Below are 25,694 nucleotides of genomic sequence, written 5' to 3'. Positions count from 1 at the left end.
GTGGTGCTACAATTGAAAGATAAGACTAGGTGACTAGAGTCATGATGGCTTTATCTGTTCCGAAGTTGTCTTGAATGATGCCGAGTATTTCATTACGGTCTGCAGCTTGAAATGATACAGTCTCACTCACTTCTTTTCCATTTAAAACAACGTCATCGATGAAGCCGTTTCGGCGTCTCTCCTTTCACAATCAAATCTTTGTCTTGCAGCTCGAACGCGCGCCCAGGTGAAGCACGATGCAAGGTCGCCATAAGGAAGAAAAAGCAGCAAGGAGAACTTTCTTCAGTCTCAAGTACCTTTCAGGCAGCAAATTAATAGAGATGGACTTTTCATTTATATCAAAGCGGCAATTCATTACTACTCAGCAGAAATTTGCCATCTACGGCCTTCAGTTCGACGCAGCCTTACAAGCATCAAGCCGTCCAAGTTAGTAACTGGTTACCAATGATTTCACGTTGAATATCAGCTGACTTTCCAAACCAACATCCAGAGACAAGGACTGCATTTCATCTCCTCAACTCTCGCCGATATGGCCTCGTTGCCGGTCGTCTCAATCTCGACCGGTGGGATCCAACGACGGGACAGCCAGGATTCAAACACCTTGCCGGACAGGGTCTGTCTGAGTTCTTTCCTGCGTATGAAATTAAACGATTGCCGATCTTGACTGACATGCCAGATAGAATGCGCATGATAACGGTTCTGGGCCGAGACGCTTTTCCTTTCTGTGAGTTCTGCAGCTCGGGCTTTTGTGTAATTGGTTGCCAATATCGCTAATACTGAAGCACAACAGATACCTGCCTGGGGAGATTCGAAACAGCATCTACACACTTGTTCTATCCCCCCCAGATCCGATTTATATCATTGACAGTCTTGTTCTACCGATATACCCTCGAAACGATTTCCGTTTCGAAGGAAAGGTCTCGGACAATGCTATCTTAGGTGCCGTTTTAGCTTATCGATGCTTCGTACTTGCAAAAAAGTGTTGTCTGAAGCACATGGCATCGCCTACTACCAAACATTCGAATTTTGGGATGAAGACGCGCTTTTCGTCTGGCTACGCGACATTGGCCCGTACAACAGATCGCATCTCTGCGGGATTATCTTATATGAACTGCGCACTTGTCCAGACACGGTTACCCACAATATGGTAATGAGTCGCATCGCTGCAATGCTTGATAACTCTCCGAATCTCAAGAAAATCGAGGTGGTCGTTATTAGATTCGACGGCGTGATCGACTTCAGCAAGCGGCTCAAGCTTCACAGAGATGGACAGCCAAAGCTGCTGGTCACTGAAGCCCGGCACATAGCTGAATGGGTGTTCTCATTCTTCCGCCCCCTCCTGTGTAGTCCTTCCTTCCGCAATGGGGATCCTCAGCGGTTATCTTCCTTGTTGGCGCTTGACATGCATGCTTATTGGCTCTACGGGCAAAAGGCTGATTTTCATCGATCGAATTGGACAAAAGAGATGGCGGACGAAGCAGACGCCTCATTCTCTGAGCATCTGGAGCTGCTGCTCGAGAGAAGTCGGAAGAAGAATCTCCGTCGTCGCCAAAAGAAGCTTCAACGACTCGGCTGATGTATTGACCCCACGAAAGGTCCATCACTTGAGGTGGTCACAATGTACTCATCAAGATTGAAATAGAGCCGGAGTTTGATTGAAAGAGGTCAGAGACAGGTATGCTGGTAGCCCTGGCACATCGTCGAAAGAGCTAGGCCCTCGGTTGGCTGACCTCGATGAGCATCGGGGCGACCAGCTTTGGTCAGGTGACACTCGGTGAAGCCACAGATAGTTCAGGCCGTCACGAAGAACCAACAGTACCGTGGTTTAACAAGACGGTTTTCTTGGGGCGTTTCATGTGTATTTTGAATAGAACTTTAATCTGCAGTTATCAAGTGTCTCAAACTCTCCGTCTTCTTCGGAATCTACCTACCTTATGACCTTGATGGATTTCACTGGATGTGTTGCTAAAGATGGTCCGACTCATCAAGTCGTCTGAGCCAACCTACTACCTGCCCTCGCTACTCTATAGTCGGAAAGTGGAATGTCAAGGACTGTGTCGTAGCGGGGAACGCCGCCAGAGAGTTTGCCTGCTTGAACAGAACGCGACCTCGAATTTCGTAATATTCCATGCATTTCTATACCTGAGGCTGGTAAAGAGTCAAGGGGTTTCGAAGGCTTCCTATGGTAAGAGCCGAGATCTGTCTCGAATCTTTAGTTCTTGATGCTTTTTGCCAGTGGTAGGATGAGGTAGTCCCATGCGGTTGGACGACCGCGCGGGTGACAACAGCCACACACTCGCAATGGTGCGCGCGCGAAATAGAAAATCTTTTTCTCGCCGTTTGTAGAAGAAAAGCTTTCCCTCTTGAAACACCACGCAGGCATCAAATAATGACTGGAAGACAAATTCTGCAAAGACCGACGCCTACCTGAGCTGGGTAAGTCAGATGAAACGGGAGCCCGACAACATTTGAACGTCCGCTTTACATCCCCTGACCCATTGGTTTCTAGGCAATATCTTCACCCATGAGCTGCAAAACCTCGCGCAAAACGAAGGCTAGACTTCGGGGAGTCAAGAAGCTTCGCAAGGTACGGCCCTCTTCGCACAAAATTCAGAAGCCACAACGGCGAAGTGTGTGGTCCCCAAGTTAATAGTCGTTTAGCAATCCCAGAATACAGCACGTTACTTCAAACCATTTCGGTTTTTGTATGCGTCCTAAAAAGCTTGGTCATCAGACGTCAACGACTGACTTTGCCCTGCAGGGACTTGCCCTCTGAGCTTCGCAACAAGGTCTATGAATTTGCTCTTATCTGCTGCGATGCTATCTCAATCACCAGAATCCTTCACAAGGAAGGATGTACCAGTGGAAGAAAGCTCGCCATCCTTCACCATCGAAACTGTAGACTAGCGAGCCGAGACACGCATCCCGTTGCCGAGCTCTTTCAGACTTGCAAAAAGATTCGTCACGAGACGTCGTTCATGTTGTACAACAGCAACGCCTTTGGATTCGAGGATGTTCCGACACTGATACTATGGCTCGAAACGATTGGACCCGCAAACCGAACCGTCTTGCGGAGTCTTATGATTGAGGGGGACTGCTGCTACGGACAAGCCTCTATAACATCGTGGTTGGATCCGTTGCATATATACGACCCAAGCCCCTCGTTCCTGATGGCTCCCTTCCGCGACCCATACCGAGAATTGACAGCCAGAATCGGCGACCTTCTATCAGAGTCGATGCTTCTCGAAGCTCTGTGCTTGCCGTGCGGCTACAGCTTCTGGAGGCTTCCAGTTCTGACACTTCGGCGGCGCGATCCATATCCAGTGCCCTGGCCAACCCATATTGCGCGCCGCATCGCAGAGACTCTGTTCAAAGATTTTCAAGGCTTTTTCGAGAAGCGCCTTCTATTCGACGCAGACACGGAAAAGCTTTCCAACGTCATCATGGTCAATGTCATCAGCAGAAAAGACCGCAACAAAACGTGGAGTCCAGCGGTAAAGGATGTCTTGACCAAGATAGAGGAAGGGGCAGGACACTTAAACTTGTTACTCAGGCACCTTCAACACATACAAGTCGGAGGCAAGCCATGACAATTCTACCTCCATGAGATTATGTAGCAGGATAGGGTACACACTTGACTATGGAAGGAGTGGACGGTCGAAGGATCTTTCGAAGGTAACGAGATTTCCTTGCTGAATCAAGCCAGATATCTGCAACAGGCGGTAAACTACCGCAAAGGATTCTTCAGCATGGGAGATCGGTTATCTGTGTGTGCGTTATCTGAGGTCTAGACAAGTAGAATTGAAGTCGATCCAAGTTATTCGTGTCAACAAGCGTCTCCTGAATTGTCTCGACAAATCGTTGTTGGAGGAGTCTCTCTGGTCCAGTAGTTGCAATAGTTCATCCCATCAACGCACATCATGAACTCAAAGTTCAGATCGAACTAGTAGTAGTGCGTAAGGCAAATCCGGCGGCTTTCGAGTTCAAGTCTGAAGTTAGCAAACGCTAGCCCCCTCGACTATTGCTTATCTCTTGCTTCTCTGACTCTCGCGGGCCGATGCATCTTGCGGCGCTGGCAAGCATCAATCCGATCGCATTACCTAAGCACCGAATGTGCTGGAGCAATGTTCAAGATTGGGAGAGCCTGTTACTATGCCATCAAGAACTCTCGGCAACCCTTTCCCTGGGACATATTGCGATGCAAATCACTCTGCACTTCCGGCAGGGCCATCTCAATAATGTAAAGAAGCAGCGGTCGGCGAAGAGCGCTAGATAGTAAATCGATAATGTTTGAGTTTCCATGACTCCACGTCGCGATGGTTACGTTTCGGATCTTCGGAGTTCGTACGTCGTTCGTCGAGGCTCTGTCCGGGTCGAAGTCGGGCGCGCTAGCAACTGCCAAGGTCAATTCTCAACTGTTTGTAAACAAGACTTGTAGAAAAGGGCCGCAAGGTCCTTAAAATTCAATCTTTTCGATGGACGAAAGTCAAGCAGAAATGACATTAAGTCCGAATCGTCATAGGTTTGGATGTCAGCTGCAAGATATGCGGTCATGGTTGTTTGGATGGTTTTATCCCGCATCAACGTGTCCATGAGACGTACTTTCAGCTGAAAGACTGGCGAGAAGAGAGATAATGTCAATAAATGTCCTACGTTGCGAGTTGTTGCATTTCGATTAGCTAAGTGTCAGTTGTGAAGGGATGATGGGGAACAACAGCTAAAGATTAGATAGCCAGAACGCCTTGCAGATCTGACACGACTCATTACGACGCTGCGAAACTGTGTCAGGTATAAACAGCAAGAGAGCCTGATTATCAAGATGAAAGAAATCTCAAACCCGAGAAAAACGTGGCCGAGACTAGAGAAACCGAAGGTCCTCCCGGCCTCAGAACGCAATAAGCATTTCGCTAGCGCCCATGCACCTCGCTTTCCCGTCTCCACATCATGGCAAGGCGCATTTCTCAATGGCGCCAGAGGGCAGATTCCCGAAGCGCGTCTCGAAGCCTGAAGGCCCGTAATCCCCGTCAGCGATTCCCACACCCGGGAACCAGAACCTCGTCCGGACTCCAAAGCATGGAAAGGGGGAGGCGGCGGCGGCGGCGGCGGCGGCGCTGAGAGCCCTGTTTATGGGGTTTCGGGGAGTTGCGATGACAAGTGTCAAGCCTCCTTGGCGCGAGCCGCCCAGCCCACTGGTTTGAGGCTTCTATGGAGACGACAGAAGCTTGGAGGGGAGAAGAAAGAGGCGAAGGCCCAAGGTCTCGAAGCAGCAGAGACATGGATAACTTTATTGGGTGGATACGCGTATGCTTAGGCCATAAGGTTGTTGGTGCTCCGATTCTCTAGCGCCAGTTTTCTTCGTGGCTTTGTCAGAGAAGAAGTGGGAAACCGAGACCGAAGTGCCGTTCGCCCTAGGGGGCCGGGGCTGTGCTACTTTTATCTTTTCCCCCAATCCAAGTTCCCCAGCGACAATAGTAAGGTATAGTAGTAAGTAAATACGTGTAATCTGCGGTGTCTGACTGCACAGCAAAGAGTGAAAAAAAGTGTCCGCACCCATGAACCGAGACCGAAGGCATTCTCACACAATGCGCAGCGTGCGGCTGTGTTGAGGTAGGCCCGACACTATGGGAATGCGTATCGAAATTTCTTTCAGGATACGGTCAATACGTGTAAATGCGAGATGCAGCAGAATGCGAGATGTTTGTATATAGATTGACTGTAATCCGGATGTTGTTGCCGTCTTCCTTCCAATACAATACAATACAATACAACCAACACAATCATTATCACCATCACCACCACACAAACAATCTCTCGGTCTTGACTCAGAATACTCCTCGTCAAGGACAGTCCGAACCAGTACCAACTTCAGTCCTCCTCCCAAACAATCACAATGGGCCTCTTCGACTCCAAGCTCAAGTTCCCCATCCATATGGTCCAGCTTGCCCTGGTCATCGCAGCTCTTAGTCTCTCAGTGGCACGCATCTTCCTCCCCAACCGCCCCAGGGGTAGATCCGGTACCATGGCACTCGGCATGGTAAGTCTTAAGCTTCTTTTACCCCACAAACCAAGCAACCAGCTAACCAAACCTTTTCAACCCCAGGCCGCAAAGTCTCTCATTATCATCGCATACCAAGTCCTCACCGAGCACGTCTCCTCCTTCAAGCGATGGGCTAGCCTGAAAGCCAACCTCATCCTCAACGGCATGGAAGTCGTCTTCTGGGCCGCGGTCGCCTACATGGGCATCCAGGGCAACACACAACAATCCTGCGTGGGCGTCAGCTGCACCATCGGCTGGATCGTCGTGGTGATGGGCATCCTCCTCAGCATCGTCGCCGGCTACGCAACCATCATCGCCTGGCTTGACTTCCGCTACTTCAAGGCCAACGGCGTCCGCCGCGGATCCATGAAGCAGACCGCCCTCGGCAGCAGCAGCGACAGCGAGGCCGGCCAGTCCGCCGAGCGCATCGAGATCCAGCAGCAGAGCAAGCCCCAGACGGCCTCCCCTGCTCCTCGTCCAGCCGTCGCCCCCGTGCACTTCAACAACAGCCAGCAGAGCAACCAGTACGACGCGCCTCCTTACGGCCAACACTATGCTCAGCAGTACCAGCAGCAGTACCAGCAACAATACCAGCAGCAGCACCCTCAACAATACCAGCAGAGCCAGCAATACCACAACCAGTACCACAACCAGTACCAGTACCAGCAGAGGCAATGAGGCGGAAGAGAGGTGGACTTTTGAATTGAAGAGGACTTTCTGAGCGATTCAGCATATCCAGCGGGGCGAATTGGCATGGGAATACAGGTTTCGTTTGTTTTTTGGTTCTTTACAAGCGAGTATGAAGCAAAGAGACCGGGTCGGTCTGCACAGCCAAGGGATAATGGCGTTCAAGTTAGATGGGGACCATGGGACTTTAGACCAGAACATCTGGCTTCTTCTTTGTAAAAGCCCTCGGGGCATAGAGACCGCCTCTGCAAAAGCATGATGGCGAAAGAATCGATTTGAGTTTGAAAGCATTCTTTGACAACCACAAACCGTGACTTAATAACGAAACAATAGCGACAACAGTGATGTATTTACTCACGGGGAACAACACTAAGGTGCTTTGAAATAACGTGACAAAGAAATGGGTCAGTCATTACAAGGTAAACTGCTGCTGCAGAACAGAAGACGGAGGAGAAAGGGAAATCCAATTCCAGAATCGTTCTTTCCATTGTAGCAAATTACAGTCATTACTTTGAATGCTTGGCTCTAGAGCCGTCTGGACGTCCGAACAAGAAGTTAGAGATCTTGTCTCCAAAAGGAACCACCGACGAGGGTACCTCTTGGCTCTGCTGTCTCCTCAAAGGCCTACGGCTGTATGAACGAGGAGCCCACGATTGGTCATCTAAATCTCCATAACCCGACGACTTGCGCCTGTACGACGGATGGTCCCGAATCACCTTCCTGAGCTCCGCCCTGGTCAAGTTCGGCCCCTCCAGCACTTGGCGCCACAGCTTGGCATCGGACCTGCCGCCAGGGCGACTCCTACCTCTCGTAATGATCTCTCGCAGGGGTAGAGATCGTAGCTCGGCCGGTATCATGTTACTCACCTGGCTCACGTCTACCTCAGACCCCTCAGGTCGATATCCAGCATCGTAGAAGAGTCCAGCTAGTTCGGGATACGCATCCGTAAAGTCATACCAGAAGATAGGGTTGCTGATGGCGGGTGCATCATGCGCATTGAGCATTTGCTCTGGACTTCCGTCTTCGATGATACTTTGCAAGAGCCAAACCAGGTCTACTGCAAGCTCATCCAGGAATCCTTCTTCCTCTATATGCCTGTCAACAACGTATGAAAGCGCAATCTCGTTAACAAGAGCCGGCATGGTCAAGACGGTCGTGGGAGAGGAGTCATCCCCAAAGCAGAGACTTACAGTCGGCAACGTCTCAAAGCTACGCTCAAACGCCATGGTCCTCATTTTAACGGGCCACACCTGCCCTTCTTCGTCGGAGACGCCAAGAGTATCTGGTTCGCCGGGGTAGTTGAGCATGCCGCTGGTAGCAGCCGCCCACGCTTTCATGACCTCTTGGGCGTAGGCCGGGCAGATGATTGTAACGTGGGACGGGGAGCGAGAGCCATGGCCGTATGCTATCAGCGCTGCGTCGCCGCAAACAGCATACTGTACATGTGAGAAGGTGCTCCCAAGACGGTGGAGAACTTGGTAAGTTGATGCAGGGCTTATGTCGGGTCTTGGAAGCGAGCAGCTGGGCGCATGCAGATACGACTCTGCCGGAGACTCTGGGGCTGCGTTGGCCCCAGAGCCATGCGGTTTACTTGTTGTGTTATATCGCAGTGATTGACTCTCACTTTGTCCAGACGTTTGCGAGGGAGACGAGGCCATGCTCCTAGCAAGACCGCGACAGCGGCTTGATAGACGTTTCAAGAATTCGACGACGGGGAACCGACTTTGATGCTGACGGGATGCCGTATCTGTCAAACCTGGTGGACTTTCAAGGGGAAAGTCGAAAAGACCTGTCGTAGAAGCTGTCCGCTGTGTGCGTTTTCTTGAGAAGTGGAGGCGGGTCGACACGGGAAATCGGAAAGTATACCTCAAATGAGAACTCTTGTCAGTTTGCCGAGACTTCATGCCGTGAAGATACAGTACAGGGAGGCAAGGAAATGATGTTGTCAAGTGGTAGGAAACGGGTAAGCTGGATAATAGGTCCTCTTGATTTGCCTCTAGCTGGAGCTTAGGAAGAGATGAAGCTAAGCTCTTATGTAGATGTACGGGAATGGCCCCGAAGTGTCAAACCCCTGCGAACAAGTTGTTGTTTAGTAGGCGACAATGGGATTGAGCCTCGGATCTGTGTTTCTCGGATGTTCTGGGACTGTAAGAGAACAACGTGACTTCGCATGCGCTTCGCCTTTGAGCACACCGGGATGCTTTGAGCCTCATGGGTCTAGAAGCAACAAAGGGATCATTCTTCCATTGCATGGTGTGACTAAAACAGATACATTTCCAGTGGCGCCTAGCGCAGGGCTTTTGGGGGTTCGACACTAGGAAGATCGTACGGTCAATACCTCATTCATGTCATGGGCCGAAACATTGAGTTCATAGTCGTCTTATGCCTGGCGGGCCCTCTAGATGTTGGGTTCCCGTCCACCTAAACGCCTAATCGTACAGTGCTGGCAAAGTCCTTGTATCCCGCCCTAGACCGTCCCTAAATCATGGCCCTTAACCCCCTCACAGCTCCTCCTCCACATCCATCGAGTCACCGTTCGATTGATCCTTGCCACCCGCTGGTCCGTCCTTCTTAGGCATCGTCGCTTCCTTGTCGATCATCTGTCTCGAGACGGACACAATGTTGTCCTCGATCAGCTGCTGGCCGACGTCCTCCAAATGCTTCTTGGGGTCGAGCTTGCCGACATAGCGGGTCTTGAGCTGGTCCTTTGTCAATTCGGTTTCTTCCTTGACGCGCTTCTCATAGCCTTCCGCAAGGCTGACAAGGCGCTCCAAGCGCTCCTTGTTGCAGTCGCCCTCGTGTCTGAAGTCGTTCATCTCCAATGCCTCGGTCCAAACGTGCTTGTGCAGGTTCATGAGCATGTTCTCCTCGAGCGCCGTCTTTCGGTAGTTGATGCCGATGGAGTAGTAGTGTCTGTTCAGGCCGTGGATGAGGGCCTGGATTGAGGGTTTGTTAAGGTGGCCCAAGTTACTCGTGCTTTGCCGGGGCTCTTGACCAAGCATGAGGGACTGAGGGTTGATCAGGCGGAAGGCGTCAATGACAACCTTGCCCTTGACGGACTGAATGGGGTCGACGACGACGGCGACAGCACGCGGGGTAAGCTGCTCGAAGGACTGCTGGGTGTTGATATCGACGGATGAAAGCCAGCATCCGAAACCAGGATGGGAATGGTACCATCCAACGACGGCCTCAGGTCTGTTTGCAACATGTTTGTCAGTATATGCGACTGCGATATGGCCAGGGTAGGGATGGCGGGGTCCGAACTCACCTTCCGGTTTGTCTCAACATGTCCATCATCTTCATCTGGAAAACAGGGTCGACCGCCTCTACACTAACGCCGGTACCGCTTTGGGGCATGGCGAAAACATCCACCACGCGTACCGTGAAGTCGTCGACGAACTCTCCCAGCATCAGACCCATCACTTCCATGGGAACACCAGCGCGGCCGTGTCGCAGCATTTTGAGGAGGGCAAGGGAGGAGATGTAGACGGTCTCGGAGTTGTCGATAAGCTGTGTGTTATCCTGCAAAACCGCGTAAGTATGTCTTTGTAAGGGCCTGGACAATCGGAGCTGTCAAGGCAGCTCGACAAGGCGCGGGATGCTCTTACCGTTCCAGGTTGGCTGCCCAGGCCACCGAGGCCCTGGGACTGGAGCATGTTCCTGAAGCGCTCCATTGTGATGCTGTAAACGTTACTGAAGATGTGAGGATGAAGTGTTGAGCTGGCGTCGTCGAAATGCTGTCGCGGGCGGCGGTTTTCGTGGCGATTTGGAGGGGCGTAGGTTGGGGTGATGGAGGCGGATGGAAGCAGCTGGGTCGTGGAGTTGAGTGGTGTTGACGACAGCTCTGAGCAGCCTGGCGAAAATGGTCCCGGCGGCGGAGCTAGCCTGGTCCGGTACGTACTGCCCGTGCCTGGCTGACAAACAGTCACGTGCTTGACTTTTGGAGCTGTATCAGTGCGGGAAGGAGCTCACCGCAAAAGATAGGGATATTCAGCTTAGTTTAATTCTGTCTCTTATTGTATCATATTCAAAACCCGAGGTCATATTGGTCAACAGCAACCCGAATTTTCCTTTCCAGCTTTGAAGCCTGAAAATCTGTTGTTGGACGACAGTTTGAGATGTTGAGGTGTGAGTGGTCAAGCCACATATGGTGCCGCATTCGGCTAGACTGGCATGCCGAAGCTCACCAGCCGCACTGCCGAGTCATCCCCTCCACTGCGTTCAGCTGAGGATGAATCCATCATCTACCTTACCCTTCACCAGCCTCCTCATTCGGCCGACTTCTCTTGCTGAAGACTTGGTGTTTGGTAAGTATCGCACTAGAAACGATTAGAATGATTCTCGGAATTCATCGCTATTCTTGAACGATGGCAATCCTTGGAACTGCTACTCGCGCAAATGACGAGTCGACGTCACCCACCCCCCCCCCCCCCGGGCAAAGATGGTTACGCCCCATAGCATCCACTCAACTAAACACCTTGTTGCTACTCTATTTCAAGTCAAAGATGCATATATGCCGCCTTTACTAAGACCATCATCAATTACAGTCACGTTATCCTCCGCGCTGAGTGAAAGACAACATTTGCGATATGTCAACGCCTACTGCCAACTGCACGGGCTCCTGACTCAATCTGGTAGCGGCTCAGCGATTGTTATGATTCAATGCCCGGCTTGAGGAGGATATCCATGTTAGCCTCCAGTTCACCATCTTCCCACAACACAGCGCGACATCGGCTTTGAATCCTAGATGGTCTTAAGGGACGAGAATGCCCGGATACCGAGCAACCCATCCATGCCGATTGTGAGTTCCGTGATTTCAAACAAACAGCCAGTCCGTCTGAAGAAAACAACAGACGATGCTAAACGTATCCGGAAAGACTGTCTAGATCGACATGGTGGGGGAAGCTCAAAGCCTCGAGGGCTGCAGGGAACGAAACGTCTGGAAAAGTGTGCCCTCACTGGAGGCAAAATGATAGGCGCCACGGTCCCGAACATCGAGCCGCGGCGGTCGGATCTCCTGCGCCCGAATCTGCAGAGAAGAACAAACGGGATAGGTGGGAAAGGATGGTGATCCTCATCGCCGAGCCAAGAAGATATCGCTCTAAGCACCACGCAGCGATGTCACCTTGGAGATGCCAACTCAAACTTTGAGGAAAGACACGCCTTGTGATTCGTGTCCTCGCTTCCTATTGAAGACATCCTATGGTCCTACGACCAGAGCATTTCACGACGTCACTGCGCTTCGGGAACGCAGCGCAGCATCGCGAGATTTACGCTTTACAAATTACGATGGCCGCAGAATAGGGCGAGTCATGGCGAACTCAAAGCTTACGCCCATTCCAGGTGTACTCGTCGCTCCGTGATCCTGGTACACGCGACAAATCTGCTCCTAGCTCCAACTCAATCATGGGCGCTCCTCGTGCGATGTACGATTGAGATTGGTGTGCCCTGGTCCCGGGATTGTCAACACTTGACCTTGCCTTGCTCCTACGTTCCCATGCCATTCCCACCTATAGTCTAATTTGCTACAACACCAAATCCCAACGTGAATGGTGCCTCGCGATCTCGAGCAGCGACTCCACGCACCAGTAGATCATGATCTAAGATCTGTTTCTCGCGGTTTTCAATGTCGAACTTCACAGGGAGCACGTAGCAACCTTCGAGCACCGGCCGACAATATCTCTCCCAGTATAGCTCCTTGGTCACCACATCGCCCGTCCGAGCTCTTTTGGGGGAGAGGCGAGATTGAGATACAGGACGATGGACTCGATAACCGTAGACGATGAACAGGCAGCGACCCTAGATATCCCCCCGGTGGATCCGACCGAAACGCGACAACCTCTCGTAATCGGCGTGACAGTCACGGCGCTCTTTCTCTCGACTCTTGTCACGGCCCTCAGGGTCTACGTCCGCGCCTGCCTGCTGAGGAAATGGGGCTGGGATGATTCGGCGTTGGTAGCATCTTCTGTGCGTTTGCAACCCTGGACTGGCCCCAAGGTCGACCACTGAGTGCTGACTACTCGAAAACAAGATTCTCGTCTTCATTGTTGGACTTTTGATGCTCATAAGTAGGTTGCCTCGATAAGGTATGAGGTGAAAGGTATCTTGCTGATTAGTTGGGCGACACAGATACCCACTTTGGCGATGGTTTACATCAGGCTACGTTACCCAGGGACAAATTTCTCAAATCTCAAGAGGTAGTCCCAGCACAGTTGAAAGCAATGACAAGATTGAAAAAACTCACACGATGTACAGATTGCAATCACGGCTGTCGCCATCTACCAAGTCGTGCGTTTCTCGAGATCAATCCTATGATGGCAGCACAAGCTGACTACCTAAACAGGCCTATCCATTGATCAAATCAACCTTTCTTCTTCAGTACCGGCGCGTCTTTCCATTACCGGCCTTTCAAAAGTTATGTAATATCTTCTTGATCTTCATTATCGCCTTTGGGGTATCGCAGGTGATTTCAATCTGCCTGGCCTGTATCCCACTCAAGAGCCTCTGGGACCACACAGTACCCGGCCGATGCATAAGACTTCTCGACTGGTGGATCATCGGGTCATCGATCAACCTCTTCACCGACATCGTCATCTTCCTCATGCCAGTGCCGCTGCTTCGGACAATCCGCCTACCGATGAGGCAGAAGATAGTACTAATGGCGACATTTGGACTCGGCTTCTTGTAGGCCTTTTCTGCCAGTCTTCGTGCTTCCTCGCGATCTGCACTGACATTTCTGGCAGTACCTGCGCGATCTCAGTCATCCGCCTCACAACACTCAAGAGCTCTTCGACCTCCACCGACGCAACATACAACACTGTCATCGCCGGAATCTGGTCGATAACAGAGCTTAGCTGCGCCATAATCTGCCTCTGCGTCCCCACTCTCCGCCCTTTACTCGGCGGAAAGAGCTCAAGGGCGCGACCGCCCTCCTATCTCCGACCCAACATCGAAGAGAGCGCCGACACAGAGCTCTACACGCAGTCCGACGGGGACGGCGGCGTAAAGAACAAGGCGCGCTGCTCAAGAAGTGATTCGTGTGAACACCCGACCAGCGACCACCGGGAGATCTATCACGATGTGGATGCTAGCGGCTGTGGTCGAGCTCCGCATCCGCGGATAGATCTCAGTGACGTCCCCGGGATCCTGCCTCCTCCCGCGGTGCACATCACACCATACCAGGACTCATCCCCATACGAAGACTCGCCGCAACGAGAGGCGACGATACCCCTCACGAGGGTCGAAACCGAGGAAGGCGTACGGTTCCTGTCCGTAGACGCCCCTGAAGCAGAACTACCTACGCCATTGAAGCCTCCACCGCGGCGACATATCGACAGAGGACCCAGTCCGGAGGATGGAGGGTACTTTGGCGCTGTTGTATGGGACGCTTCGGGGCAGCCGCGGCTTCCTGGGGTATCTCCCGTGGCTTCGAGGAGCAGCTTGGTTCGGGATGAAAGGGACTCTGACAGGCCTAGCTAGCTGTAATGAGGGATGATGAAGGATGTTGGGTTGTTTCTTGGATGTTTGGATTCTTCGATGATTACAGGGATACTCAATGATATCACACAATCACTAGTACGGCGTTTGGGGATAGATCCAGAGCGGCGCTACAGAAGATTAGAATTCAAGGACTGTGACCAATTAACGCAGGACATTGACGACAGATGACTTAATGGAGAATATGGGAGAACCCTCGAAAGTAACGTATGTTTGAGTTGTAAAAGGCTAGGCAGCAGAGGCCTAGACACTACACAGCGAGAAGGCCAATGGTTGCTCTGTGCTTGCCGTGTATTGGAGACTCAGTCAACATGAGTGGGTTTGGGACATCGTGTAGCAGAATCAGGGCGTTCTATCCTGTGAGAGAAGCTGGAAACCTGACGAGACGTCTTCCGGCATGTCATAGCATCAGCACCATTGGACAGGTATCTCACCCAGAAGACATACTTCTAGAATCACAGAATCACTAGACGAAAATGAATCATCTGCGACATATTACTCAGTTTAACTAAAATCGCTACCAGCAAGGTACTACTGCGCCTTGCCTATCTATAATACAGCCGGCGATCTCCTCCCGCCGGCACAATACTTTGCAAGGAGTGTATGAGAGTATCATTGAAAACCACAAACAATAACCCCAGAGTTCCATGCTAGGAAATCCCCTCAAAAACCTATCCTTGAACGCCCGATACTCTCGCACCCCTCCCGCGAGCGTGCTGACTTGAACCCAACGTTGCATCATAGGTGGTGTGCTGCATTTCTGTTTTTTTGCCACCGCGGAAAAGAAAAGGAACAAGGGGAGTTTTGTACCACTATTCCTTTTTGGCTTCCTCCTCGGCCGGCTTTTCGTCAACGTCCATCTTGTCTACCTCGGGCTCAGCGGCCTTGGCCTCTGCTTTCTCGGTAGTGTCCTTTTCTTTTTCTGGGGTAGTTGCTTTGGCTTCAGCAGCTGGTTCTTCGGCTGCGACCTCGGGCTTGGACTCGTTAGCCTCAGTAGCCTCAGTCTCTTTGCTCGCCACCGCCGTCTCTGTTTCCTTGACAGGTTCCTTGGCAGCCTCGGTGGCTTTGGTTGTCTCTGTCGTTTCTGCGACGGGCGGCTGAGTTGCAGGATCGGCGGAAGGCTGGCGTGAAGGTGTCTTCTCCGTCTTTTCTTCCTTCTCGGCTACCGGGACGGGTTCTGCCTCGACTTCCTCCTTCTTGATTGTGGTTGTTCCCCCCTCGACATCCGCTCCATCTTCCATGCCAACATCACCATCCTCATCGACGGCATCCTCTTTCGAGGCTTCGGGAGCGGCCTCCTTCTCCGGGACTGACTTGTCGGATGTGTCTTCGGGTTCGGCGGGGTTCTCGAGAGTAATGTCGGCATCCACAATCGGCTCGGCGTTGGGGGCTTCTTCACCCTCGGGAGCACCATTCACGGGTGAGGGCGCTCCACTGTCGACCTCGCCTTCAGCCTGTCGGTAGTCACCGAAGGTGCGCTTCTTGGCATTCCGAGGACGCGTCATACCGTTTGCCTGATCCATATCTTCGTCATCGCTGTCCTCGAACTCGGCTTCGTTGCGGGTGCGCTGGTCCCATCGGCGCTGTGTCATTCGGTCGTCGGCATTCTCGTCTTCGTCCATATCGTTTAGCTCCGCTTCCTCCTCGTCCGTCATGCCACCAAAGGGTTGGCGAGGCACATCTTGCATCTGTACGGAGGGGGCAGGCTGGGTATGTCTCAGGTTGTCGATGACAGCGGCCTTGATCTTCTCCAGATACTCGAAGCTGTTGGAGTTCTCCATGTTCGATGGGCGGACGTTCAGTTCAAAGTCGGGAGCATAGTACTAAGATAGGGTCAGTTAACAGCTGTTGGCTGGTGACAATGCGAGCAAGGAACCTACTTCGTAGTATTCGTTGTAAGGAAGCGTCTTGGGAAGATGCTTGCCAACGAGAACACCAGTCTCAAACGCCCATGTGCGAGCGACGTTGCGCATGGTGTATCCACCACCACCCAGGACCAAGGTCGGCAAGCCGAAGCTTTTGACGTACCCAACACAGTTGGCGTGGCCCTCCATACTAAGGTTGAAGCAGCCCAAGCGGTCGCCGGACAAACTGTCGCCACCACACTGCAGTACAACGGCTTCAGGTTGATAGAATTTCATGACGTGCTCAATGACTGGCTCGAAAATTGACTTGTAAGAGGTGTCGTCGATACCATCGCGGAGAGGAAAGTTGACAGCGTAGTGCTTGCCGGTGCCGATACCAATGTCGCGCAGCTCTCCAGTACCAGGGAAGTACTCGCCGTATTTGTGGAAGGAAACGGTCATGACTCGGTCGGTAGTATAGAATGCTTCTTCAACACCGTCGCCATGGTGAACGTCGATATCGATGTAGAGGACGCGCTTCTTGAAACGCAGCAATTCGAGAATGCCGAGGACAATGTCTATAGGCAGTTAGCAGGCGATCCAAGAATGTCACTGAAGCGATTCTATAGTACCGTTCACGTAGCAGAAACCACTGGCCTCGCTCTTCTTGGCGTGATGAAGACCACCGGCCCAGTTGACTGCAATATCGCACTTTTGACGATTGAGACGGGCAGCACCCTCCATGCTACCGCCAGCGCTGATGCCGCAGAACTCAAATAGGCCGTCAAATACGGGACAATCATCTCCGACATTGTATTTGCCCTGTTCCTTCTGATAGGCGTCCATGTTGTCAGGAGTTACCTTCTGGAGGAAGTCGATGTACTCGTCTGTGTGGAACTGGGTCATCTCTCCCCTTGTCGCAGGTTTCGCGCGCTAAGATTATCACGTTAGAATCCATGGGGACGCGACGGTTGAGACACATGACATACATATATCTCCATGTTCTTGAACAAATCGTAGTGCATGATCAAGCTGTGTGCGAGGCGTATGCGATGGGGCTTCATGGGGTGACCGGTAACATAGGCATAATTACCAATGTCGGAATCGTAGAAGTAGGCGACTTTCTTTGGCGTCGCGGAGCCATTGGCCAAGGCCACCGAACCAAGTTGTGACATGGCGTCGGTCGGCGATCTGTTCGCGATAGTAATCTCGTCGGCTATGTGTATATGGGAACCAGGCAAAACGGATTGTGGTGGGTGGTGGGAGGAAAGGATTGGGAAAAAGGTGAAAGGTGCGAAGGCTGCGCGTGGGAGCTCTGATCGGCTCGGCCCCAGATTTCCCAAGGCTGCGCGGGACAATGTCGGCAAGCCAATCAGCGTGTGCGATGACATACAAGGATGCATCGCTAGAGACCCACAATCATCCAATGGGGTGAGCCACGGCTAGGGAACCTGAATGGAGCACGGCGGAATTCGGTAATACTAATAGTCCGTCACAGTATCCACTCGGAGGCAACGCAGCACGGCACGGTCTCGCCGCGCTTTAGTGGGTCATCCCGGTAGCTTGGCCGGCGCAATGTGGAGTTGAAGGCCGGATGTGTTGCCCGAGCCGAATATTCGACTCAAAACAGAGTACTTTAAGTCATTACGGAGTCTGAAAATCATACCAGGCACTCGGCGCAATATGGCCTGCCATACCAATCCTGCCTCCGGTTCCTTGGATGGCTAAGCACGATGGACCAGGTGCACCACTGCACACGGATGAGTGAGCTTCGAGAATGATAGACGGCCTCTACTTCGACTTGTGCAAAATAAATGCCTATTACTTTACGTGGTTGTAATGAAGTAGGCAATGAAGAAGAGTGAAAGGATTCAATTGGTAGCTGTCAGACATACGCTGTCTGTAAAACTCATCTGGAGCCTCCCGAGTTTTTCATCTATATCGAATTATACGAGAGGGCAGGTATAGTGGCTTCCTTCTCAGTTCAATGGCTCCCGGTACTTTGAGCGTTTCTGCTAGTACCAGATTGTCTACCTTCCTTGATCATGGTCTCGGTGGTCACCATGATTTGGTTTTGATGACTTCCCTTATTTTTTCGATCCCTGTGACCCATCTCTGGGTCGGCTGTGACGTGTGCGTATACCGAAGGCATGCTGATTGACTGACTGGCGTTCATATCATTGAGCACGAGCTCTTCAGTGCTGACTTCTCGTTGTCCACTCTTAAGCTCCTTGAAGGTTCCGCGTCCCATGCCTGAGGAGGAGCCGTATCGATTGTACGCACTGGTTTTGTTATGGGCAGATGATAGTCCCGCACCGGGAAGCCACTTGGATAGAAGGGGTCGGATAGTCGGCAGAGAGGCGCATATGATGGAAGTATTGAGCTCGATAGCGGACCAGATTGCAGCGCCGATATTTTCCCATGGCGGGTCGTTGCTTGAGACGGCTGTGCGGAGGGTGAACATGCGATAGACTGAGATGATGCAGACGCTGTAGTAAGAGCCCAAAAGTCAGCGAGTGAACCTCAGGTTATAACGTTGATTGTCCCAGCGTAAGGTAGTCAGACACAGTAAGGCAGAGGGATAGGGGGTAAGAACTTTGCGTTGACACTGACAAGAATCCAAGACAGAAGATACCAAACAACATAGCCTTTTGCTTTTTTGGAAGTTGGAGCCGGAGAACGGAAGGCAAAGGAATGCAGAAGATCATGAAGTCCGTCGCTAGACTCATAGCAGATGAAAAGTACCAAATAGGTAGCGTATCGAGGCAAAATTCGGCGGTGCTAGGCACGATAATAGCGATAGGCAGGCAAGAAAGCCCAAGGAGAGTGGCCTGGATGCACGCCCATATCACCACGTATACCATTGCCCAGAAGCAGACTCTCTGAACTACTTTCGACACAAACACACGCCGATACTGGAGCAAGAATGAAACCTTGACGACGTTCATTCCCATGTTGTAATGGAGGATGACGATGAGAAGATACTGCACATCTCGAAGTCAGCCGTTCCTGAACACATGATTGGCCAAGTGTCGATAGGATCTGGAAGATGCGCAAACCTTCAATTGCTCCATGGTCTCCTCTGCCGAAACATTTTCAACATGTCTACCCATGCCATATCTCACTTCTAGAGTGCTCAAAATTGTTAACATTGTGCCTCAGTCTAAGGTACTGCTTGGGTTGAAACTCGAGGCAAAACGTACCGAAGACTGTGCCTACTCCAACCACAAGAGCAAACAGCTTTTTCACCCGTTAGATTTGCCCTACAAGTGTTATGATAATACCAATCCCTCTTACCATGGCAATCAACATGGTCCAATCATCCTTTCCAGCCGTTTTTAGGAGAACCAAGCGAGTATAGAGTCGAAGAGAAAGGACCGCGGCCGAAGCAATAACAAAGCCAATGGCAATACCATTCACAAGAGGGCCATTCGACTCGGTTCTGATTTCATGGGATTCATTGTCGGCCATAGCTGTTACTGATGTTTGTTAAAGGGTTGAAACGAGTAGCGGAAGTTGAAGATTAAGGTCACCGATCTTGATCAAAGACTCCTAAGGGAGCAGGTAGATCGGCCCCTAAGAAACATCTTCATGATATGTTTCTCCGAGAGTGAATAAAGGAGCAGACTAGTATCTGCGTACCGAAGCTTGAACGGCTCGAACGGATGCCATTTTGCGGGAGGTGAGATGCGTGTGACTGTGACGAACTCTCTGCTGCATTGAGGAGCAAGAAGGACTGGTCCGATGGATACAGGGGTAGTGTCTGTGTTGCCGAGATAGCATAGATCACTGGAGAAGGAACATGCAGGGTCCGTTAGAGGAAGTTCGTCTCATCATATTTCCTGGTAGGGTGGCAGTTGGTTCCTTCAGACCGTGGCCCACAGACACAAAAACCAAGAAATGCTGACGAAAGGTTCGCCTGTTGCAGGCGGTGCCGTCTAGGGTAGCTTCAATGGATTTAGCCACCGCAGGAAAGGTAAACCCGGCAAGGACAACACGTCAGGTACCCTTGCATCGAACACGGTGTTTGCCTCTATTGCGACCGGATCTTGTTGGTCTTGCTATACCAAAGCAATGCACAGCCCTGGATAGGGGATGATATCTCGACCCCCGCGTCGCTTTCCCGAGGCACGATCGGCCCTGGAACGTGAGACGGGGGAAGTACTGAAGTATCATTCATCGAACAACACCGTGTTAATAATCTCGTCAATTCTTAGAACTCATCGTGCTCTTAGATAGCCCAGGTATTCGTTCTCAGAGACATAGACTGCTTTCCTCTGTACTCTGGCCAGGAGCTCGCTCGACATCGGCAATGGAGATAGGTTTCCAATTCGCTGGCCCATATACGCGAGACAATCGTTCAGGTACTAGGATTCCTTGAGACCTTTCGGGTACCTCATATGAGCTTTCTTCTTTGTGTGCAGACTCTGACATGAAATACATGATCCGAAGTCATTGGGAACGAAGGAAATGGCACGAGAACTTCGTGTCCACTCCAGCATCGACATGAGCAAGGGCTACCTTGGGTGCCATGCTCAGTGCCAAGCAGGTTGGATCACTGTCAACTGTAGCGACGGTTGCACTACCCAGGAAACGTAACCCCTCCCAGGACTTTTCGTAGCGTTCTGCGGAAGATGTTGTCCTAAGCCCACGTTCCAAGGGTAAGGATGCACTGGAGGAAGAAGGCGCATGCAGCAATGGCACCTAACCAACTCAGTCTACAGTATCGGTGTCCCGGCTTGGCTGTTGGAACCAATCATTAGGTAAATTGTCTGCAATATTCAGGCCAGGACCCTGGCCCTTGAAACCGGGCCAAGTTACCAAATGTGGACATTAGGAAAACGGACTTCGTAAAACAAGGGACTTGACCATTCTGTGTGCCTCAAACTTAGCCTAATACGCATCAAACGTTGTCTTTTTCTGTCTCTCAAACATATTGCAGAATATAACGATATCATCAGATCTCAGAACGACAGCATGGGACGAAATTTCATCTGCACTAAAGCTAAGATTTGATCATCAGGCGCATCAGGTGAACAGCCATGTACTTATGTCGGACGTCACATCATATGAGGGGGGACGCTTCCCCGGACCCGCCTTTCAGGATCGAACGTTTGTAACTCCGCGTCCGCTAGGCACACCTTAGTATCAATCTTAATCGAACCGCTTGTGCATGCATCCATCGCTATCGCATGCGGGGAGAGCCGACCACGCCGCCTTGTGGACGTCCATTCTTCGCATCCAAAGCTGGTCCCACTGGCAAGGGCCCACCCGGAACCACCATGCCGGCTTATCGCGTATTATTGCTTTAGAACCTCCGATGAGCTGCTGTGCTTGTTCTGGCATGACCTTCGTGTGTCTGCGGAGCGTTCTCGGGGCCACCCGTATCCGCCCACTCGCGGGTCATTTCCGTGGACAGGACTAGATGTAAGAAGCACTCAGTTAACATCCATAGCCTCTATGTCTCCAGACTTCCAATCAGACGAGGCGTAGTCCAGTGGTAATCGCCGATTCCATGTCGAAGGAAGATATGAACTAACGTTCTTTACACTATTCCGGCCGTCTAGCCTTTTCGTGTTATGATTACGACACAGCCTACCATCATGAACATGGTCTTTTGATTACATGGCTCAAAGTTATCTTGTAGTCATCACAGAATCATACCATCCCATTATACCATGGGCGATTAAGATACCGGATACGGTATGCGAGGCCAATATCGCGGGGCACACTCGACTGGAGAACCAAGTGTGGACTAGGGTCAACAACCCCCTGTCTGTGTTGGTACCTTAACATAGCACGCACACGCAGCAGTATGTAGTCGTGCTCTGCGCCATTATTTACGTGGCAGAACCCATGGGTGAGTCCTCTTCATTGGTTGGTCAACGTCGCATCCGAAATTTTCAGGAGACTTCGAAATGTTGGTTCAGGGTTAGGTTCTTCACCGTCTAGGATATGGACCGCGAGCTTCATTCCACAGAGCGAACGCATGAATAATCTCTGCGTAATGCAAGGAAGCGGAGGAGATCCCTCGACTAGAAGTCTACTACCTTACACAGAAGGAGGTAAGTCCCCCGATAAACAGCCATTTGAGGCTTGGGAGTCGAATGAAGGCCGCACTTACAAATTACGGCGCTTGTCCGCCCAATAATGGCCCCTATGGCACCACCAAGCATCGACTATCCGTTGGACCCAGCCAAGTGAGAAATCTGCCTTTGTGCTCATTAAGCTGCCCAGAATGCCCTTCCTCAAGACGTGGCCAGCACTGGTGCTGCTCAGTGCTATTTCCTGCACTTCAGCTCAATCTTACGACTACGTAAGTCACAGTTCGCGTCGAATTTTCGGGAAAGTTCCTTGCATGTGCTTACAGAGAAGATAGATAATCGTAGGTGGCGGGACAGCGGGCTCAGCTCTGGCTACCCGCCTGAGTCTTGGTCTTCCAAATGCTTATGTCTTGCTTCTCGAAGCTGGCCCGTCTGCTCTAGACGAGCTCCGTATCAATGTACCTGGTCTGAGAGGGTCAATACTGGGGACGCAATATGACTGGAACTTCACTTCAGTTGGCCAGAGCGCTCTTGGTGGCCGTCAGATCCCCGTCAACCGCGGCAAGGTTCTGGGTGGCTCGTCAGCCATGAACTACCTTTGCTATGACCGCGCTGCTGCGGCCGAGTACGAGGCTTGGGGCGAGATGGGTAGCGGAGGCTGGTCGTGGGATGTCATGATCGAGGCCATGACCAAGTCGGAGAACTTTACGGGCTCCGACAAAGACCCTCGTGGTCGTTCTGGCCCCATCCGTAACACCTACAACCGTGTGGTGTATGATGTCCTCAACACATGGCAACCGGCCGGAACGGAGCTCGGTATTCCTATAAACGAGGAAGGTAACATGCACGGCAACCCCATTGGCATCATGTTCCAGGGCACCAACATCGACAATACCGACTATTCCCGGTCTTACAGCGCCAACAGCTATCTTCCACTTGCAGGGTCGAACCTCGAGGTGAGGACCAATGCCCAGGTCGTTAAGGTCAATCTTAACAAGACTCATGGCAACGATTACACTGCCACTGGTGTGACACTGGCCGATGGCACGGTTGTCAACGCTGTCAAAGAGGTCATCTTGTCTGCTGGTTCTATTCAAAGTCCTGGTCTGCTCGAGTTGTCTGGTATTGGTCAGACAGCTGTGCTCAAAGCCGCCGGTATTGAGCCGCTCATTGACTTGCCTGGCGTCGGTGAGAACTACCAAGACCATATCCGCACGTCCAACGTTTATCGTCTCAAGGATGAGTTCGACTCCTTCGATGCGCTCATCTTTGACTCCAGCGGTGCTAACGCCACCGCTGAGCTGCAAAAGTGGATCGATGGCGAGGTGTCTCTCTACGACTACACGACCGCGGCATACGGATTTCTGAATTGGGGGCAAATAAATCAATCGGCTCAGGCCGAGATCATTGCTCTTGCAGAGGCGGAGTTTGGCAACAGCACCAACCCCATTGACAAGAAGAAGCTCGAGTTCCTCACAGACGACTCCGTCCCGGACTATGAACTCATCTTTGACGCAAACTACGTGGGCGCGGCCGGATACCCTGGTTCCGGCAAGTTCATTACCATCTTCAGCACCGTTATGCATGCCCTCAGCCGGGGCAACGTGCACATTGATCCCGCGAACCCCACCGGCAAGCCCATCATCGACCCTAAGTTCCTTAGCAACGAGCACGACATCAAGGCCGCTGTCGAGGGCGCCAAGTTTGCGCGCAAGATTGCCGAGACGGGACCCCTCAAGGCCGTCTGGGAAGTTGAGACGGAGCCTGGCCCGGATGTTTTGACTGACGATCAGTTCCGTGAGTTTGCCGTCAACACGGTCACGAGTTTCTACCACCCAGTCGGAACCTGCTCTCTTCTTCCCAAGGCTGAGGGTGGTGTCGTCGATGCTGATCTGCGGGTTTATGGTACGCAGAATCTGCGAGTAGTCGACAACAGTATTGTGCCCGTTATCGTATCTGGCCACATCCAGACAGCTGCGTACGGTGTTGCTGAGGTGGCGGCTGCGAAGATCATTGCGAGTGCTATTTGATGGGACTTACATACTGTGCGGTTCCTACCTAGAAAGGAAAACTTACATACTTACTTTACTTGCTACCTTAATTTGAATGAATTCCGACGACGCAACTACATACGATCGCTGATGAAGCTCACTGTCTGTGAGACAGATCTGTAGATCTCTTCCTAATAGCTGCAGCCCTGTATGCCTTATACCGTAGCCCATTTAATCCTGGTGGAATAGAACCTCAAATGTTGAGTTCAAGTTTTCGTTTGAGCAGCCGCCGGAGTCGGAGCTGCGATAAGCTGACTCCGTTTCAGTTCTTCTATTCGTACTGTCAATATCTTCTCTGTGCTGACCGTAATCAAGGTGTTAAGGCCTGGAGACTCCGTAGGAGGGTATCGTTATGATAGCCCTCCAACATTCATGAATTGACTATCAAGTACTGCAGCTGCGAAACAGTGAAGACTGAGATCCCGCCTAACACCTCAAAGCCAGTACATGAGAAATGACTACCTCTGGGTCTCAAGTGAATAGCTTGCTAGTTTGGCAGCACAAAAGTGCTGAGACACCGGAGATGGACTTAGTCTCCGCTCCCGCCCCGATCTTTGTCGGCTCAACTACAAGATCCGTTGGAGCCTTCCACTGTGGCGTCCCCCGACGCAAGGCTTTAGGTTTGGCTCCTGTCCGACCAAGAGGACTGGTCCAGGCATTTTCCTTATTGAAGCAAAACGAATCTACCCCATGACCATGACCTCTCATTTTGCACCAAGATGTAAGACATCGATGTTCCATCTACCATTTCACATATAAGGTATACTGGGCACATCAGTCACTTGTGATCTTCACCACATAAGAACTGGAACGACAATCCTAATCATGGCAGACATGCTGGATATCACCAATCCCATACACTGGCTGACCGTTCTGGCCCCCTTCACCGCGGTCTTGCCGATTTTGTACATCCTTTACCAGATCATCCGGCCGAAGCCCATACCTGGCATTCCATTCAATAAACATGCCGCAAAGAGCATTTTCGGTGATATTCCCGACATCAAGAGAGAACCACCCGGTAACCTCCTCATTTGGATAGCAGCTCAGTCCCGTCGTCACAACAGCCCTATGTTCCAAGTCTGGCTGGGCCCTCTCACGATGGTTGGTCATTAGTTAAACTTTAAAGCTGACTTTTAAGTCTGACTAGTGACTAATTAGTCACCTCACCAGGTAGTCTGAACACCCTGCTCGCGTCCGGATTATCAGGCCCTGATCAGAAATTGCCATTTAAGTTTCAGACCATCAGCGGTTCTTTGCCTACTACAGCAACTGATGTCTTATCCCTTGCTATATCAGAGCTGAACTCTTGCCGGTGTCTGCTTCAATATGATGCATCCGGACATTCCATTTTACAACATAGCCCGACGCTTCCTTAGCATACTTTGGTGAGATCTGCCTAAACCGCAGACAGTGCAACGTGAGGCATTTTATACCAAGAATCGGCATGACGAAGAATAAGCCTGTCGTGACTGGGTCAGAGACTTCACATTTTGGAGTGTCAAATTGTAGGTATGTTTCTTGTGACCCAATTCCT

At 51.5% G+C, this 25,694-nt stretch overlaps 10 protein-coding genes across 10 annotated transcripts; 6 read left to right on the top strand and 4 right to left on the bottom strand.

The window, feature by feature from the left end:
- Window positions 1–1,144: 1,144 nt before the first annotated feature.
- Window positions 1,145–1,576, top strand: CCOS01_06415 (uncharacterized protein; the record flags this gene model as incomplete). Its single annotated transcript, XM_060454584.1, has 1 exon — window positions 1,145–1,576. One exon carries the CDS (start codon window positions 1,145–1,147, stop codon window positions 1,574–1,576), a length of 432 nt encoding a protein of 143 aa, XP_060314284.1.
- Window positions 1,577–2,524: 948 nt separating this feature from the next.
- Window positions 2,525–4,009, top strand: CCOS01_06414 (uncharacterized protein; the record flags this gene model as incomplete). Its single annotated transcript, XM_060454583.1, has 4 exons — window positions 2,525–2,587; window positions 2,662–2,705; window positions 2,903–3,544; window positions 3,871–4,009. 4 exons carry the CDS (start codon window positions 2,525–2,527, stop codon window positions 4,007–4,009), a joined length of 888 nt encoding a protein of 295 aa, XP_060314283.1.
- Window positions 4,010–5,890: 1,881 nt separating this feature from the next.
- CCOS01_06413 (uncharacterized protein) lies at window positions 5,891–6,715 on the top strand (the record flags this gene model as incomplete). The annotated part of the gene is made up of 2 exons (XM_060454582.1): window positions 5,891–6,034; window positions 6,101–6,715. 2 exons carry the CDS (start codon window positions 5,891–5,893, stop codon window positions 6,713–6,715), a joined length of 759 nt encoding a protein of 252 aa, XP_060314282.1.
- Window positions 6,716–7,230: 515 nt separating this feature from the next.
- CCOS01_06412 (uncharacterized protein) lies at window positions 7,231–8,382 on the bottom strand (the record flags this gene model as incomplete). The annotated part of the gene is made up of 1 exon (XM_060454581.1): window positions 7,231–8,382. One exon carries the CDS (start codon window positions 8,380–8,382, stop codon window positions 7,231–7,233), a length of 1,152 nt encoding a protein of 383 aa, XP_060314281.1.
- An 843-nt stretch (window positions 8,383–9,225) lies between these two features.
- CCOS01_06411 (Mov34/MPN/PAD-1 family protein) lies at window positions 9,226–10,638 on the bottom strand (the record flags this gene model as incomplete). Its single annotated transcript, XM_060454580.1, has 3 exons — window positions 9,226–9,919; window positions 9,993–10,246; window positions 10,333–10,638. Coding segments are annotated over 3 exons (1,254 nt in total), but the record flags the coding sequence as incomplete, so codon positions are not given.
- A 1,479-nt stretch (window positions 10,639–12,117) lies between these two features.
- CCOS01_06410 (uncharacterized protein) lies at window positions 12,118–14,203 on the top strand (the record flags this gene model as incomplete). The annotated part of the gene is made up of 7 exons (XM_060454579.1): window positions 12,118–12,150; window positions 12,419–12,691; window positions 12,756–12,792; window positions 12,854–12,921; window positions 12,980–13,012; window positions 13,068–13,408; window positions 13,468–14,203. Coding segments are annotated over 7 exons (1,521 nt in total), but the record flags the coding sequence as incomplete, so codon positions are not given.
- An 830-nt stretch (window positions 14,204–15,033) lies between these two features.
- On the bottom strand, window positions 15,034–17,240 carry CCOS01_06409 (histone deacetylase; the record flags this gene model as incomplete). Its single annotated transcript, XM_060454578.1, has 4 exons — window positions 15,034–16,044; window positions 16,102–16,643; window positions 16,698–16,998; window positions 17,055–17,240. The coding sequence occupies 4 exons, from the start codon at window positions 17,238–17,240 to the stop codon at window positions 15,034–15,036; spliced, it is 2,040 nt and encodes a 679-aa protein (XP_060314278.1).
- An 809-nt stretch (window positions 17,241–18,049) lies between these two features.
- On the bottom strand, window positions 18,050–19,536 carry CCOS01_06408 (uncharacterized protein; the record flags this gene model as incomplete). Its single annotated transcript, XM_060454577.1, has 5 exons — window positions 18,050–18,554; window positions 18,679–19,049; window positions 19,125–19,192; window positions 19,269–19,305; window positions 19,363–19,536. The coding sequence occupies 5 exons, from the start codon at window positions 19,534–19,536 to the stop codon at window positions 18,050–18,052; spliced, it is 1,155 nt and encodes a 384-aa protein (XP_060314277.1).
- Window positions 19,537–22,303: 2,767 nt separating this feature from the next.
- On the top strand, window positions 22,304–24,139 carry CCOS01_06407 (GMC oxidoreductase; the record flags this gene model as incomplete). The annotated part of the gene is made up of 2 exons (XM_060454576.1): window positions 22,304–22,381; window positions 22,445–24,139. The coding sequence occupies 2 exons, from the start codon at window positions 22,304–22,306 to the stop codon at window positions 24,137–24,139; spliced, it is 1,773 nt and encodes a 590-aa protein (XP_060314276.1).
- An 846-nt stretch (window positions 24,140–24,985) lies between these two features.
- On the top strand, window positions 24,986–25,273 carry CCOS01_06406 (cytochrome P450; the record flags this gene model as incomplete). Its single annotated transcript, XM_060454575.1, has 1 exon — window positions 24,986–25,273. The coding sequence occupies one exon, from the start codon at window positions 24,986–24,988 to the stop codon at window positions 25,271–25,273; it is 288 nt and encodes a 95-aa protein (XP_060314275.1).
- Window positions 25,274–25,694: the final 421 nt, after the last annotated feature.

This window comes from Colletotrichum costaricense (genome assembly GCF_030867565.1).
Source record: "Colletotrichum costaricense strain IMI 309622 chromosome Unknown Scaffold_6.1, whole genome shotgun sequence".
Lineage (NCBI taxonomy): Eukaryota > Fungi > Ascomycota > Sordariomycetes > Glomerellales > Glomerellaceae > Colletotrichum > Colletotrichum costaricense.
Note: the sequence above shows the minus strand (reverse complement) of the source record. Positions and strands in the feature narration are given on the sequence as shown.